This window comes from Bombina bombina, chromosome 6 (genome assembly GCF_027579735.1).
Source record: "Bombina bombina isolate aBomBom1 chromosome 6, aBomBom1.pri, whole genome shotgun sequence".
NCBI lineage: Eukaryota > Metazoa > Chordata > Amphibia > Anura > Bombinatoridae > Bombina > Bombina bombina.
The window spans coordinates 601191175-601208923 of NC_069504.1; the positions used below are offsets into that span (position 1 = coordinate 601191175).

At 37.6% G+C, this 17749-nt stretch overlaps 1 protein-coding gene across 1 annotated transcript in view; it reads right to left on the bottom strand.

Annotated features, from left to right (window-relative positions):
- ALDH1A3 (aldehyde dehydrogenase 1 family member A3) overlaps window positions 1-17749 on the bottom strand; it is a 115427-nt gene that overhangs the window by 18010 nt on the left and 79668 nt on the right. Inside the window, exons 5-10 of the mRNA XM_053717595.1 lie at window positions 15540-15601; window positions 13999-14127; window positions 12208-12321; window positions 9150-9252; window positions 3018-3202; window positions 600-764 (exon numbers count right to left, since the gene is read on the bottom strand). Of these exons, the coding sequence (XP_053573570.1) occupies window positions 600-764; window positions 3018-3202; window positions 9150-9252; window positions 12208-12321; window positions 13999-14127; window positions 15540-15601 (758 nt within the window). The remainder of the gene's footprint in view (window positions 1-599; window positions 765-3017; window positions 3203-9149; window positions 9253-12207; window positions 12322-13998; window positions 14128-15539; window positions 15602-17749) is intronic.

Here is a 17749-nt window from a genome sequence, read left to right on the forward strand (position 1 = left end):
GATTGGTGGCTACATTTAGGGACATAAAACCCTTTTTTTTCTTTCATGATTTAGATAGAACAACTTTCTAATTTATGTCTATTATCATATTTTCTCCGTTTTCTTGTTATCCTTATTTGAAAAGCAGAAATGTAAGCTTAGGAGTGTGCACGTGTCTGCAGTACTATATAGCAGCAGTTTTGCAACAATGTTATACCTTAGCAGGAGCACTAGATGGCAGCACTATTTCCTGTCATGTAGGACTTCAGGCATGTGCATGCTGCCTACCTAGGTATCTCTTCAACAAAGAATAACATGAGAATGAAATAAATTTGATAATAGAAGTAAATTGAAAACTATTTTAAAATGTTATTCTCTATCTGAATCATGGAATAAATGTTTTGGGTTTAATGTCCCTTTAAAAACAAAATGAGAAGCGTTATTTCTGGAAATATGTTGTTTTATTTATCTAATCCATATCTCATTCTGTAATATAGTGATTAACCTATAAAATTAAAAGATGGAGAAGTTTTGTGCTTGTACATTATTCTTCTTTTGTGGGTTTTTTGTTTTGTTTTTCCATTTGTTTTTTGTTCAATTCATGGAAATTAAGTCCTTACCTCCTCCCTGGCTATCCTCATGTCATCTTTCACCTCAGAAAATACAGTGGGTTTAATGAAGAGGCCTCGGTCCCCAAGGCCAGACCCCCCACACTCCAGTTTCGCTCCCTCTTCCTTTCCACTTTGTATGAGTTCCAGAATTTTGTTATATTGCTCCTGATCAATCTGAGAGTCACAGGGGAGGGAAATGCATCACAAGATTAGAATGCAGCAGTAATTCTGTCTGTAGAAAAAAAATATCTATATATGTAGAGGACTAAAAGCAACAAGAGAAACTTTCACATTGGAAAAGTTCTACTTCATCAAATTGTATTGTCAAGTCTCTGCTAACATACAGTATATTATATCTGGATAGTAGCCTACAAAGAAGTGGCATGTACTGTAGTGTACATGCACTCACTGTTATGTAATGAGAAAGATAAACAAATAAATTATAATAAAATTAAAGTAATTTTCGGGTGTATCAAGGCAGCGACTGGATATGGCTGCAATACTCAAAGCTCTGCTATAGCTGTATACATTCCACCATGTATATTGATTTTGTTACTCCATCTGATCCAGAACTATTCTGCAGTAAGCAAAAAAGAGTCTTCTGAGATGGGAGATATTTCAGTTTTTCAACTGCAATCTTTCCAGCCTGGGCCGCTTTGGACCTTGGTGGCCCTGCGTGGGAAAGGTCTCAATATCTCTCCCCCTCGGTTATCTAGGTAGAACGATTTGAGTTTTACTTACTCTTGTCTTACTTTCTCTCACTTGTGGAGCTATATGTGACCTTGCAGCTCCTTTTAGAAGATTTTGAGAGGGAGATCTGTGAGAGACTGGATAATGTCTTATTGTCAGTAGATGCAGTGCAAGGGGATCTAAAGTTGTGTAAGAAGCTTGGCAGGAGATACAGTGTGGCATGTTTCATGCTCACCTACCCGCATGAAGTTGGGAACAGCAGCTGTCGCTGAGATGGAGAAGTGGAAATGGAGACTCCACAAGCAGGGGCTGTCCTTAACACCTATTATGCTCCAACCCTCTAAGAGTGTGATTCAATACTAGCGGAGAGGGGTTTGGGAGATGGAGATGGGGGCTCTGTCACTCAAAGGCCTTCAGATAGAAGTGTGGCTGTCTAGCTTGGATGGATCTGAGACTGTCTGTCATTCAGGATAGTGCGGTAGGTGTTCTCTCATTTTTTGTTACCCCATCAGATTTTGCTAAAAATGACAGCACACTGGCTCTCTGGAGTGCGGACCTTCTCATACACAAGTTATAGTGGGAGATATGGCAGATATGGGGCTTGAACAACTTACAAGCTGCATGCATTCAACCTGCTAGAGCGGACCATTTTGTGTAATTCTGCTGCTCAGAGTTCCTCATGCCTTCTTTATTGTCCTAAACTACTTGAGAACTGGTGAATTGTTCTCTTTCATTGCCCTGGACCTTCAAGAACACTACTTATGGTGGTCTGTTTTACGGAGGTATTTCCTCCTGACCTCCTAATGCCACCCGGCAAGTCTGGAGTGGGTTAATAACTTATGGGTTTAGATAGTACCGTTAAAAAGTCTACAGCTTGTACATTTACATTTACTATAATACTGTCTGTTCTAGTTAAACTTAACTTTTTAGAGTTTTAAGAAGCTTTGACCCTAAGATAGTTATATCGGAACAGTACTCACCTCCAAATAATAGTTATAATCTCATTCCCTGTAAGGCTCAAGTTCATTGAGGTATTACAGTTGCATTCTGAGACATTTTCTTCTTTAATTAGTTTTTCACAAATGCAAAGCTTTAATGGTGGTCTCCCTTATCTTATGTACCTACTGTATCATTGTGGTCTTGTAAAGGTTTATAGGCCTTATTTCTAAGATGGTTATATCCAGATATTATTCTCCTCCTTATATAAAATCTATTACCTCTGAGAGATAATTCTATTTAGTTACATGGATGTTTCTCTGTAAATTTAAGATCAGTTAATAAATACAGTATCAAGTAATTATGTAGTTGTACTACATGAAAAAAATCCTCCTTTGCCTTGTAATGCTGGTACCGGAGGTCCAACTGAGGCCTCAATGTGTTTAGGAGGTTGGAAAATGTTTTTCTTTATATTATTTCTAAAGAGGTATTATTTTGACAACCTGCTGCCTGACTTCATTAGACTTAGGTTTCACACTGGTAGAATTTGCAAACATGACCCAGATATAGCAAGAGATCAATTTTAATCGGAACTGGAACCTTTAGCAAAGTTAGTGTTTTAATATGTGACTCTGTTTTTTTTTTGTTTTTTTTTAAATGATTCTCTACCTATGCTAGCGTACAAAGTGAGTAAAAAAAATACTAAACTGTTTGGTCCAGCCGGTATGTTTTTCTATATTACTATTAACACTCTCTTATGATGTAAATTGTATAATAATTCCTATGAGTGTTCCATTGTACCTGAGGACCCTGTTCAGTTTTCGGATCCATTGGGTCTCCCACCAGCCGCCTCTTGGCATGTTCCACACTGCGTCTCACAAATTCAGGGTAAATTGATTCCTCAACAAAAACTCGTGAAGCTGCAGTGCAGCACTGGCCTTGGTTAAAGAAGATGCCTTGGTGAGCACATTCCACAGCCTGCTCCACTGTAAGCAAAAACAAGACCAGAGATCAAAGGGGAAGCAGTTTGTAGGCACGAGGCAACTAAAGCTAAAACCCTTCTCATAAAAGGAAATCTGTCCAGAGACAATGAACTACTTTATATCCTCTGTGTATGCAGGTTTCATGCATATCCAAGCAAGATGTCTATGTTATATCATATTTACTATATTTATATAGTAGAAATCTTACAACTGAACCGTTTCTAATGATTCTGTCAGTGATAATGCCTCTCAGTCACATACAGAACAATGATAAATCCCTTAAACCAAACACTTTAGGGCCGGATTACCTCTCTGGCATGGAGAGAAAACACACACAATCTTTGTTTTTTAGACCTTATACTGTAATGTAGGAGTCTGTCCTTCACATAAAGAACACTACATAGTAACATAAACTTCTCAAGATACAATTTGTGTTTATAATTTTTTTTGAGGGGCCTCGCCGTACTGACAAGACTTCTTAGACCGCCTGAGTGGAGAGCTTTAGATCACCGGGCCCTTAAAGGGAACTACTTAAACCAGGCAAACAGACCATTGATTATTGGTTAAAGAGACATTAATTTATTTTTTATGTATGTATCAGAAGTTAATTTTTTTGCAAAATTTGTTTTGTTTTGCAGTCCATCTACATACTCATTGACAAGTCTCCTAAGTTCTTTCCATTTTATCTCAATTGCTGTTGACAATTTTTTATATAAATAAGCAGCTACACATATCAAGCAATCACTGTGCAGCATATATATTAAGTTAAAGGAACACTCATTGGAGTATAATTTCATAATCAACATGTGCATAATAAAAAGGTAATGTAATAAAGCCTTTTCTGAATTTTAAATAAGCAGTATTTTTTTGTCTCTCCCATTTTCAGGCCCCCTGTATCATGTGACAGCCACCAGCCAATCACAGACTAGTATACATATAACCTGTGAGCTTGTTCCCCAGAAAGTGTGTATATAAAAAGACTGAGCAAATTTTAAATTGAAAAGTGTCTTAAAACTACATGCTATTTCTGAATCATAAAAGTTTTTTTTACGTGCGTGTCTTTTTAATGGTTATAAAAACCACTGATTCAGCCTCTCTATGGGCATTGGAAAAACTAAAATTTTTACATGTAAAACACAGAAAAATGGGCAAAATAAATATTATCTCCTTGACTGTCAATCCTTTTTCACACCCCTGTACTAAACTGGCTTTTGTCATCAAATGTAACCAAATTTGAAAGAGGGGCCCATATAGGCTTTTGGGTTTATAATAATACAAACTAGAGGGGGCCCTTTGTGCCAGTGTAGAAATAAAAGCACTTGTTTGACAGGTTATCTTTGTTACCATAGTGATCACCTGGCTATGCAGACAACATTTTCATTTTTATTTCAGGAAGGGACTTATCCACAATAAAATAAACTTTTGTGGTTCTGTAGACTTTTCAGTCTTTTTATTGAGCCCCTAAAGACCCGCCTCCCCAGAAAACCCTATGTTTTGTTTTTATTTTTGCTTTCCAAGACCAGCATTATTTTAAAGAGCAGACAATTATCTTTAAAATGACAGGTCTTGGAGATCTGTGGCTACTAAAGATGCTGAGCTCAGGGGATTTGAGCAACCTCTCCCTTCCATTTCTCTTAACTGCCCCTGTTTCTGCCCCGCTTTGGAATCATCACACGCTGTACCTCTACTGATCGTGGCCTGTCTTTTTTTCAACCTTATCTACTATGATGATAATGGTTCATTATACGCACACGGCATGGTTATCAAAGCAGTTAAAAGTACATTGCATAGATTTACTCATAAATAATTATTTTGGCCTTCTTGATTTGTTTCCAAAAAGGCTTTTGGTTTTCCATCTAAATTGGTTGCAGAGTTACTTGAAAACTCAGAAAAGGTCTTTCATCTGTTAAGTACCTGTTTTTGAGATTGAAACTAGGAGGTCACACAAAACTAACTGCTCATTCACATCTTTTAAGGTTACAGTAAAGGTCTATTTAAGAAACCACTTTGTTCACTTTGCTAGGGAAATACTCATTTATATGTGTGATATTAACCTATTATAATCAGAATATATTATTCACACTATGAATGACATAAGTATCTTGGCTTGATGGGAATACTTCTATATTCACTTTAGTACCCAACATCTACAAATGGCGTGTTTTTAATTTTTATCTTAAGATATTTGATTGTAAGTCACACTTGCAAAGCTACATAATTGAACTCACGGTAACAAATGCCCTTTCCAGTAGGCACAAGCGTTTTGAAAGGCACTTTTGTGAATGAGTTTGGACTTAGCGTGTATAGAGGCGCGTCCCCTTTAAAAACCTTGTCATAAGGCTGATTTTGTTTAAGAGTATCCTGTGTAGATACAATGTTACAAGGCAGCATGTTCACACCTTACAATTTAAAGTGATAGTAAACTGTAGCAATTTAAAAAATGCTAGTCTGCATGTAAGGAGTAAAAAAAGGTATGTTCATTCATGATTTTTATTTAAATATGCACTAAAACGTACCTTTATTTTATGTCTCTTTCTACTATCCCCTCCAGCCACCCTATGCAAAGCTAATTTTTTTTCTCACCAGGTGATGTTTCCACCCCTTCTCCAATAGCTGTGCTAGCCATACTGCACTGAACTGCACAATGCCGTATGGCTAGAACATCTATTGGAGAAGAGGTGGAAACGTCACCTCTTGAAAACAAAGATGTTATAAAAACTTATAAATAGAAACCTTTAGTTGCCATCTTGTTTTCAATTCATGCCAAAATGGAAAAGGTGCTTTAATAAACAATACATGTAAATATTGTAAAAAAAAAAAATAATAATAATAATTGTAAAAAGTTGAAAAGCTACCATATAGTGATAGAAAAATAGTGCAGTCTGCCTATCTTGACAACCTAAAAGATTTGAAGTTTATTTCTACCTCCAGAGATGTGAGACTGCCATGGGAGCTACATTTGCTTCCTCTTACGGCAACATTCTCATGGGTGGTGGGAGCAGTCCCACATCTTTGGAGATGGAAACCTGTATAAGGCTCACATTTCCTTTTACAAAAGGTTTATAGACAATCTGATCATAATTTGGCAAGGGGATAAAGAGTCAGTGCTTAATTTTATGGAGTTGCTTAACAATAATTATATTGGTCTTTCTTTTACACATGATTTCAATAGAGTACAGGTTAATTCCCTAGATGTAACCCTAACTGGCAATTGTAATACATTAGGATCACATATAGAAATCCAAATATTCAGAAAAACAACTGCAGGGAACTCGCTACTACATGCTGAGAGTGGTCACCGTAATCGGGTGTTTAAGGCCATAGCCAAAGGTCAGTTTATAAGAACACGCAGACATTTCTCTGACCAATCTACTTTTCAGATTCAAGCTGATGAACTGTCCAACAGATTGGCGTTAATAGCGTACCCTGAAACAGTAGTTAAGGGAGCAAGACTTTCAGTAGAATCTACTCTAGGAAAAGAGAAGACCTTCTAAAGAGAAACAAATAGGCCACTAAAAGGGTGGGAAATAAAGGAAACAAGACTGCCTTTTTTAACCACCTATAGTGATCAATACTATCAGATCTGTGACATAATCAGGAAACATTTTTCACTCTTATCTGCAGATGATGATCTGATGGATATCACTAGAGGTGGGTGTCATTTTGCCTATAGAAAGGGACTTACTGTAGGCAATAGAGTGGCTCCAACCAATCTAAGAAAGAAGGTCCCAAATCAGAGTTTGTGGCGCTTATTCAAGGGAGTGTATAATTGTCATTTACAAACCTGCAAAGCGTGTGAGTTTATGCAAACAGGAGAGGGATTTTCTAGTACCACCACAGGATTAAATTATACACATCAGATGTGTTATAACTGCAGGTCTGTATATGTAATTTACTTGTTAACTTACACACTTTGCAATCTCCAGTACATTGGCATGACCTCCAGGGAGAATAAGTCCTGGATTCGGGAACACATTTCTAACATTAAACAGGGAACGCTTACTACACCACTAATTAGTAATTTCAAGTATTTTCATGAGAACAAACCCAATAGCTTGAGGTGGACAATTATAGATCATATCCCTCCTCTAAATCGAGGAGGAGACAGAGATCTCCAGTTAGCCAAACAAGAGGTTTACTGGATTCTAACATTAAAAACCAGAAAACCACTGGGTCTTAACAATGAATATGACCTCATCAATTTCTGGCATTAAACATGATATTTGAAACTTAAGACTATCACAAAATTAAGTTGTGGATACCTACATGTTAATAAGTTAGGTCTATGTTAATAGTCATGAAACCTAAAATACAGTTCGGTACTTGTATTAGTGTATTAAGTATTTAGGGTATTTTTTCATAGGCATAAACAATATATCCCCCATCATTTTCCAACTACTCCTATTGAGTTTAAACATCTTAAGATATAAGATTGTACATATAAAGATTTTCTGGTTTTCCCTCATTCTGTTATTGTTTTGCTTAACCAATGGTCGTTGGAGTGACTTTATAACTGAATTTCGTTAAGTATTTAAGTATTTTTACAAAATAGAACTAAATGAACTTAACTAATTACATGTATAAGTTTAATATTGTCACTTATTACTGCTCCAACGGTGGATTCAATTAATCAGGGATTATAAAGAAATTACTGTATCTCTATACTGTGGAGTTCACATATAATAATTTTTATATATATAAATCTGCAAAAGTAATTTTCTTTTCATGTGTTTAAAATATTAACAGATAGTGGTTGATTAAGGCAAATAGCTTGTGTTGTCAATGCATAGTATGTTCACTTAGTCTGATGTAGTAACTTTTTGATGCTTTTAATGGAAGTGATGTCACAATTTTTCTTAACCAATCCTGTGTGGATCCGGGTTTTAAATGTCTTGACGTGTTTGTTCTAATCAAGCTATGACTATGGCTTAACAGCCGAAACGCGTCAGCTGATTTTAACAAACACGCTTCCATGTAGCTATTTACAGCTTCAAGCTTTTTATATTTACTCAATAAACTGGATTTTAAATCAACATCCTCAGATCAAGCCTTCTTTTTGTACAAACAAGTTTGGCTTATTCTTTGAGTCACGTAGGATTGTACAGAAGATGTAACTACAGACCAATAGAATCTCACTATCAGAGGGGTGTGTGCGAGTCATGTGACCAGTGAGCAATCAGCATGCAGTACACTACTACACGACGGCGCAACCAGGAGCCGACTTGATGAGGGGATCCTCCTGAGTTACGGAGGAGTGACAAGGTGTTGGTCTTCCCAAAGACCGAGCGGTTCAGAAGGCACCATAGTGTGTAAGTAATTGTGGCCATAGATCGCTTGTTTATGTACTGAGACAGCGTGCAGTTGTTCTTAAGAGACACTGTTTGGAATGCTCCAAATCAAGGGGATACAGAGCTAATATTCTGTCCTTTTTCCATCTATACACACAAACCCCGCAGTGAGTACCTTTATCTGTTTGATGTTACAAGAAAGGCACACAGATTTATGATAAAATATTTGATCATCTTTTCTACAGGATTGGGATTGGCCCCTAAATGTTTAGTTTAGTATCTCTTTAAAGGGACCTATTTTTTGTCATGATTCCGACAGAGCATGCAATTTTTTTGCTTCATTCTCTTGGTATCCTTTGTTGCCCTACTGGGAGCTAATTGAACACATTATTGAACAGCTGCTCCTTTCAACAAAGGATACAAAGGGATCAAAGCACATTGATAACATAAGTAAATTGGAAAGTTGAATACAATTGCATACTCTATCTGAATCAGTAAAGTTCAATTTTAACTTTACTATTCCTTTAAGACAGGGACACATAAATATATATTTATGTTGAATTCCCTTTGAATCACTATATGACTGGCATAACGTTGTCCCATTACCCAACTTTTAATTAAAATGGTAAATTAGTGCTAGATACAAAAAAAGGAACACTTACAGTCAGAATCAGCAAAAACAATACATGGATTTTTTCCTCCAAGCTCTAGAGTGACACGTTTTAAATTGCTTTTAGATGCTGCTTTCTTGATTAATTTCCCAACCTGTGGAAACAGAGTTCTGATTAGTTCTTGATATCTTGACTTTCGACACTAGGTGGTGCTGTGCTTACACAATCAATGCCAATACAAAGTGCAAATGTGATTTTAGTGCCATTGGGAACATTTAGGGCTAGATTATGAGTGAAGCGCTATCGTTTGTGTGCGAGTGATATCGGGTTTTCAAGGTCATTTACGCACAAGTTAAATTACACCCGTATTACAAGTTGAAAGTAAATGCTAACACAGAAGTGCAATTGCTATTTACGCTGGAATGATTGCCGCGACTTCAGCGCTCTTGTTAACTGTTACGCAAGTCAAAAAGGTGTCACAAAATACATTTAAAAGTACAGTTGCCCTCATAATAAAACCAACTAATAAAAATGATTGGAAAATGTTAGAAAAAAAGGCTGCAAAGTTCTTTAACATAGATACATACATATACATGTGTGACTATATATATATATATATATATATATATATATATATATATATATATATGTGTATTTAAACTCCGAGGCAGTGGGCCTCCCCTTTGATGAAATTTACAAGACTGCTCCCCCCATAATGTTACTTTATTTAATTTTTTTTATAGCAAATTTTAATATTTATTTTTAGTTTTAATGTGGGAAATGTACATCTGATCCAGGGCTCACACACAGCTCTCAATAGGTTTTTTTAATTTGCTTTTTGTTACACCTGTGTTAAATGCAAGTTAAAGACAACAAACGTAATGCAGTGTCTAAGTGATTTCGACCTCAGTGCCTTTCTACCACCTACTGTACATCCCGCACTTTGTCTTATTCCACCATGACATGGCAAGTGTCATTATTGTCTCTTAAAAAATGATATTTCCAAAGTCAGCTTTTGCTTGTGGTTTCCATACGGTAGTGCAAAGTGTCACTGCTCTCGCGCCTCTCCTTATAGGTTCTAAAGTCCCCCTGGGGAGGCCCATCTCACACTTTAAAAACCACTGATCTCTACCTATATAAAATCATGTATATATATATAGGTATGAATATATATTTGTGCAAAAACCATCAGATTTATTTAAATATCTCTTTAAGAATAAATAGAACATATTCTGCTATGTGCAGAACATTGGATTATGAAATATTCAATATTATCTTCTTATGTTGCTGTTGCGCTTTTAAATAACCCTGTGTTAGCACGACTTGTGGGTGTTAATTTTTTTTCCAACTTTTTCAGCTCCATTGAAGTCCATGGGGGAATGCAATTTTGCTTTTGCAACTTCTCAAAGTCTATTTGTTACCGTGACTTTGCTAACACGAGAGTGCTAACTTTTTACTTTCAACTCGAAATACGAATGCGAATCGCTAAGCAGAAAAATAAATAATTCTAGCAGTTTTAACGTGCGAGCGCAAACTACCACTCCACTCGTAATTCTGCCCTTATTATTTAAATATTTATGAACTCATATATAGTTATTTCTGATTATGTCAAACATCAACCCCATTAGAATGATATTTACATGCACTTTGATATCTATAGCTTCCTGTAAGAGTGCCCTGATACTGGCTATTGGCTAGTCAACAACACCATATCAATAATACCGAGCACTCACTGAGAACCACTGTTATAGTGGGAATGTCTGGATAAGGCATTGAAAGAGACAGCCACTGGAAAGGAGGAAAAAGACAGGCAGTCTGTGGAAAAATACAAGAAAAGGAGAAAAAAGAAATCAAGAAACAAGCAGGCGAAAAACCAGCACATAAAGCAGAATAAGGGCAACCAGGGGAAAGGGAAAAGAAAATTCTTATGAAGTTTCTGAAATCTCACAAGAATTAAAAAGTCAGAGTAGAGTTTCAGTTACTGTAAATTAAAGAGCACTCATTTGCATTTGTTGAATTGTTACATATTTAACAATACAAACTTTATTCAATATAGTGTACAAATAAAACAGTGTAATTGTTAGAACATTTTATTCTTAAACAGGTACCTGCTTTTAGAGCATGTTAGTTTTGTACCAGAATATCCCTTTAAACTTGGCAGTCCTGTTTTGCTAAATTTATGTGTGGTATATATATATATATATATATATATATATCCAGTCCAGAAGGTATTTAGGTGGTTTGTATATTCCACCCATGACATTTTAGCCACCATTCTCCAGTTCTTTCAATCCTTTTAAAGTCCAAAAAGGATGATTTCCACGTGTAGGAGACAATGATTTAGCTCATTTTAGAGCCCATTTGTACATCATACTATTATTTTTACATTTCATCTTAAAGGGACATAAAACAGGTTGGGATAGAGACAAAATATAATATATACTTTTAATTACTTTACCTGGAAATTTATACTGCAGTGCCTCCCCATTAACCCTTTCTTTCAAGTTTCCAAATTGTACAGCTCTAACTCCCCCCACACATTTCCTTCTATGGCTGTATCTATATCTATAATTGATTTGGTAGAATGCAGAAGTGAACACTCATTATCTGCTGGAGCATGCCTAGAAGCAAATAAGCCACTGTGAACTCAGTTGAAATACAATGCCTGTGTTTCTTATGCTAAACACTGATAAGGGGGGTGGATCAGACTACTCCAGACAGCATGGCTATGTAAGCAATTTTGCTTATTTTTTAAAAGCATTAAAAATTTTAAAATACTTGCCAGCAACTTTTAAACAATTTGTTTAATGCAAACTATTTTTTACTTAATTAGCCCTTTTAGGGTATGCACTGATCTCAACATGTTTTATGGCACTTTAAATACTTTCTTTATTAATTACAAAATCATTTAGATTCAAAATGTTTTTTTGTGGGGGGGTGGTTAGATTTTTTTTTATTGGAGATTAAACAAACAAAAGACAAAGAACATTATTTGAAATGCATAATAAAAGTAGAATGAATTGCCATATTACCATGTGTTGGTTTAGTACCCCTGGCATAATACAATATGAGGGGCATGTATCAGATGTCTCCATGCTACACCACTTACCTCTGTAGAGCCAGTAAATGCAACCTTGTCAATATCTGGATGGTAAGAGATGGCAGCCCCTGCTGTGGGTCCGTATCCTGGTACTATATTCACCACCCCAGGAGGGAATCCAGCCTGCAAGGTCACAAAGATGCTATAAGGCACACAGTGAAAATCTAACAATGGGTAAAATACTGTGGAAATGTGAGGCAAATTGTTTTAGTGTATGGGAAGAACTTAAAAGCACCTTGAGATTTTTATATCAAATGTTTAGTTATGCAAAATGAAAAAGCAGTGCAATATATTTTCGTTGTTTATTTTGCCTCCTTTTCGTGTATTTTAGCTCTGAAAAGTGAGCAATTTCTGATTATCAGAATTTGTTGACTTCTCAATTTTAACTCTTCTACATATTTGTAACCAAATGGCTTTATCAGATAACAAATGCAAAACAAAGCACTGAATACTAAATTTATGATAGTGACTAGCCTTGTTGTCTGTGGACTAAAACCCAAATTGGCTCCTCTAAATAAGGTAAATGATGGGTAAAATGTGGCTTTTGCTAAATATTTGCAGTAAAAAGGATGTTCATTTGTAGTAAAAGCGTTAAGACTTGGCTGATATGTTATTCTATCTTTAGCAACACAAAATACATGTCCTGTAATTACAAGGTGTTTACTGTCCCTTTAATAGCTCTAGCGATAGTGATGGATTAGACAGAGAGATAGTATATTATTGTATAAGAAGTTAGAAGTACATTGATAGACCGATTGGTTGGGCTGATGGTCATTCCTGAAAACTCTAAGGTATTGGTTTCCAAAGGTAGCAGTGTAATATTATTTAGTTATATATAAAGCCTTTTACATCCAGTATTTACAGATACTCATGCTGACAAACAATTGACAAATTCCACTATAGGGTATTATTTAGTCTTTGTATTGTGGTCCAAACGATTGGAGTTTTCTTTTACTAAAGGAAATTATAACAGTGGCAAATCTTTTTTAGAGAACAGAAAAACAAGTTTTAGAAATTCAGTGATTATGGGATATTAAGTTAAAGCCCTCTTTAACATTAGTACTTTTTATGGTGGGCTCTATAAAGTTACTATTATTTATTTTGTATTTGCTATTTATTTGTCCATTTCAGTGAGTTTGAAGTAGACGTGTGTAGGGACAAAAGATTTAGTTCGGCAGAATCTTTCAGACTGAATATTCTGAAAATGCAGTTTGGCTAATATTCGGCTGCCATCCCAGTCAGTATTTACTTTGGTTTAAATTAAACAAATACTGAATATTCATGGAAAATTTACATTCACTTTTGTTTAACGAATGTAAAGGGTTCCTTTGCTCCAGGTAAAAAGTTCACTTGCAGCGTTACGTACTTACCTCTAGTGTACTGGAGAGCCGTGCTAATCCCAACTCTTCTTCACCCACCCCTGGGGCGCTATTAGGAACCTTAGCGCAGCGGATCCCATGGCCTGTGCTAAAGGCAAAGGTCCTTTAGCGCAGGCCATGGGATCCACCATGCTAAGCCTCCTATTAGTGCCCCGGGGCTCTGTGAATAAGGGTCTGGATAAGCGCGGCTCTCCAGTGTGCTAAATATATTAACATCTAAGGTAATTTAAAGGAAACTAATGGATACTGGTGAATTTCGTCAGTATTTATTTGTTTTCTAAAAATGTCATGGTGCATTCTTTTGCATATTCGTTTTGTGAGAAATAAACGAATATCCATGTTTTGTTAACAAATGTACATTCGTAAAGAAACAAATGCACAAGTCGAGTTTGAAGTATCAGGGACACAGCTGCAGTCATACCTCTTTGATTAAAGACCCCATGTAGATAGATGTTAGGGGTGTCTGTTCAGCTGGTTTTATAACCATTGTGTTCCCACAGCACAGTGCTGGGCCCATCTTCCAAATCAGCATCAGAAGAGGAAAGTTCCACTAAAACAAAAAACAAAGTGACTAAAATGAGCTAACGCTGCCCACAGTATATTAGTGTACAATGTACTAACTTTGCAAACTGTATATATCCTTATTATTGCTGTTTATGCTTTAAAAATAATATCTCTTTACTTAATTGGCATTCAAGTTAATATGATATATTACAATTTTTGCTTCAACCCCAAAAATTGACAACTCTCTTTTATTTTATTTTGCACTATTTAAGGGACAGGAAATTAAAAAAAATTATTTGGATAGAACATACAATGTTAAACAACTTTACAATTTACTTCTATTAGCAAATTTACTTTATTCTCTTGTTGTCCTTTGTTGAAGGAACAGCATTGCACTACAGGCAGCTAGCTGAACACATACAGTTAGCAAATCACAAGAGACAAATGTGCGCATGTGTTCTGGTAAGAGGGCGAACTTTGGAAAACAGCGAACCATGTCACTTCCTGTGATGTTACATCAGCTGTTTCACACATTTTTGACCTAATGCGCATGCGTGTCAGCGTCATCACATACCTGGCCGCATACGTCACTGGTAAAATACGTAGAGCAGTGAAATTACGGAACCCTTTCTAGAGCGCATGCGTGGGATTTTGTATCACAAATGGTGCGCTCATGGAAAGCTGTTTCTTCGGCTCCCCGGCAATATTCGGAACTCCGCCCCCCACTGCAATTACTCCCATTACTACTAATACTCTAAAGCTGAGTCTCCGTGCTCATGCATGAGAAACAGCCCCCCGGTTATCGCCACTGCTTCTTCTGCTGATCCAATACAGCTTTTCACAGGCTCCCTTCAATGGCTCCCTTCCATGTCATTGTGTTTCAAGTGGCGATAGCCACGGGGCCTGTTTCTCATGCACGAGCACAGAGACTCAGCTTTAGAGTAGTAGTACTAATGGGAGTAGTTGAAGTGGGGGACGGAGTTCCAAATATTGCAGAGGAGCCGAAGAAACAGCTTTCCATGAGCGCACCATTTGTGATACAAAATCCCACGCATGCGCTCTAGAAAGGTTTCCGTAATTTCACAGCTCTAAATATTTTACCAGTGACGTATGCGGCCAGGTATGTGATGACGCTGGCACGCATGCGCATTAGGCCCAAAATTTGTGAAACAGCTGATGTAACGTCACAGGAAGTGACATGGTTCGCTGTTTTCCAAAGTTCGCCCTCTTACCAGAACACAAGCACTAATCATCAACTAACTACTTCTAGTGTAGGATATGTGCGTATTCTTTTTCAACAAGGGCTACCAAGAGAACAAAGCTTTTTAAAATAGAAGTGAATTTAAAAGCGTCTTAAAATTACATGATCTATCTGAATCATGCAAGTTTATTTTTGACATTCCTATCCCTTTAACTGGTCAGTAATATTAATCAAACTCGCACATGCCTAATACTCACTGGTGTGATTGCCCCACACACTCCTATGGGCTCATGAACTGTGTAGCAGAAAAAGCTTTCATCTGAAAAGGATAAAGATTACATCGTTATTATACCATAGATTATGTGCTGACAAGTGTATTTCAAATTTGGAAGCTAGACAAGAATATTGGCATTTAGTTGCATGTAGAATAAGTTAGGAGTCAATACAATTTTGGAAGCCACAGTTCCCTGGAATCGTTGAACCCTACTATGGGTACAAAGTCTTCTATTATAATGTTGACCTGAGACATTTTCAGATCATATTGCAGGAACAACTATGGGTAGTAAGTGAATTCTGCAGTAACTTTTGGGGGTAGATTTACTATATGTCGAGCAGACATGATTCTCTATAGTGAATCATGTCCGCTGAAAATCACATATGCTGTTGGCATTTATCATTGCACAAGCATTTCTAGTGAAATGCTTGTGAAACGCGACCTCCTGCTCACTGGCAGCCGCTAGCAGGGGCTGTCAATCATCCCGATCATATCGGATCAGGATGATTTCAATCCACCACCTATGACTGCTGCTTCTTAACTTTCGTTTCAGGATCGCCTGAAACGATGGGACTTCCGAATTAGCACTGAGCCCTTGGTGTCAATTAAAGAAAGAAACAAAAAAATATATTAGGAAGAAAAAAAAAATTTCTGCTTGTTTATTGACCACATATGACTTACAAGTGAAGAGCAAAAATATTAGTGTTGTTGAGCGTTAATAACGATCAATTTAAATCAATAGCACTCAACAAGTTGAAAGGTAAAAGTTATCGCAAGAGTGTAAGCCTCAGGCATGCTGGAGGTCAGGTAGCCCAGACACTCTAAGTTCCTCTCGCCATAGACGCCTATGGGGTGTGCTACAAAATCATGTTCTGGCTTTGAATGAGACCCTAACATGAAAGTGTGCAAAGCCAAGTGCACCAAAGACAAAGGTGCATTAAGAAATATTTGAAACAGCATTGTCTTCACTGAGAAGAAAATGTTTTTATTTTTATATGTATATACACTGCTCAAAAAAATAAAGGGAACACTAAAATAACACATCCTAGATCTGAATGAATAAAATATTCTAATTAAATACTTTGTTCTTTACATAGTTGAATGTGCTGACAACAAAATCACACAAAAATTAAAAAATGGAAATCAAAATTTTCAACCCATGGAGGTCTGGATTTGGAGTCACACTCAAATTAAAGTGGAAAAACACACTACAGGCAGATCCAACTTTGATGTAATGTCCTTAAAACAAGTCAAAATGAGGCTCAGTAGTGTGTGTGGCCTCCACGTGCCTGTATGACCTCCCTACAATGCCTGTGCATGCTCCTGATGAGGTGGCGGATGGTCTCCTGAGGGATCTCCTCCCAGACCTGGACTAAAGCATCCACCAACTCCTGGACAGTCTGTGGTGCAAAGTGAAGTTGGTGGATGGAGCGAGACATGATGTCCCAGATGTGCTCAATTGGATTCAGGTCTGGGGAACGGGAGGGCCAGTCCATAGCATCAATGCCTTCATCTTGCAGGAACTGCTGACACACTCCAGCCACATGAGGTCTAGCATTGTCTTGCATTAGGAGGAACCCAGGGCCAACCGCACCAGCATATGGTCTCACAAGGGGTCTGAGGATCTCATCTTGATACCTAATGGCAGTCAGGCTACCTCTGGCGAGCACATGGAGGGCTATTCGGCCCCTCAAAGAAATGCCACCCCACACCATTACTGACCCACTGCCAAACTGGCCATGCTGGAGGATGTTGCAGGCAGCAGAACGTTCTCCACGGCGTCTCCAGACTGTCACGTCTGTCAAATGTGCTCAGTGTGCCCCTGCTTTCATCTGTGAAGAGCACAGGGCGCCAGTGGCGAATTTGCCAATCTTGGTGTTCTCTGGCAAATGTCAAACGTCCTGCACGGTGTTGGACTGTAAGCACAACCCCCACCTGTTGATGTTGGGTCCTCATACCACCCTCATGGAGTCTGTTTCTGACCGTTTGAGCAGACGCATGCACATTTGTGGCCTGCTGGAGGTCATTTTGCAGGGCTCTGGCAGTGCTCCTCCTGTTCCTCCTTGCACAAAGGCGGAGGTAGCGGTCCTGCTGCTGGGTTGTTGCCCTCCTACGGCCTCCTCCACGTCTCCTGATGTACTGGCCTGTCTCCTGGTAGCGCCTCCATGCTCTGGACACTACGCTGACAGACAC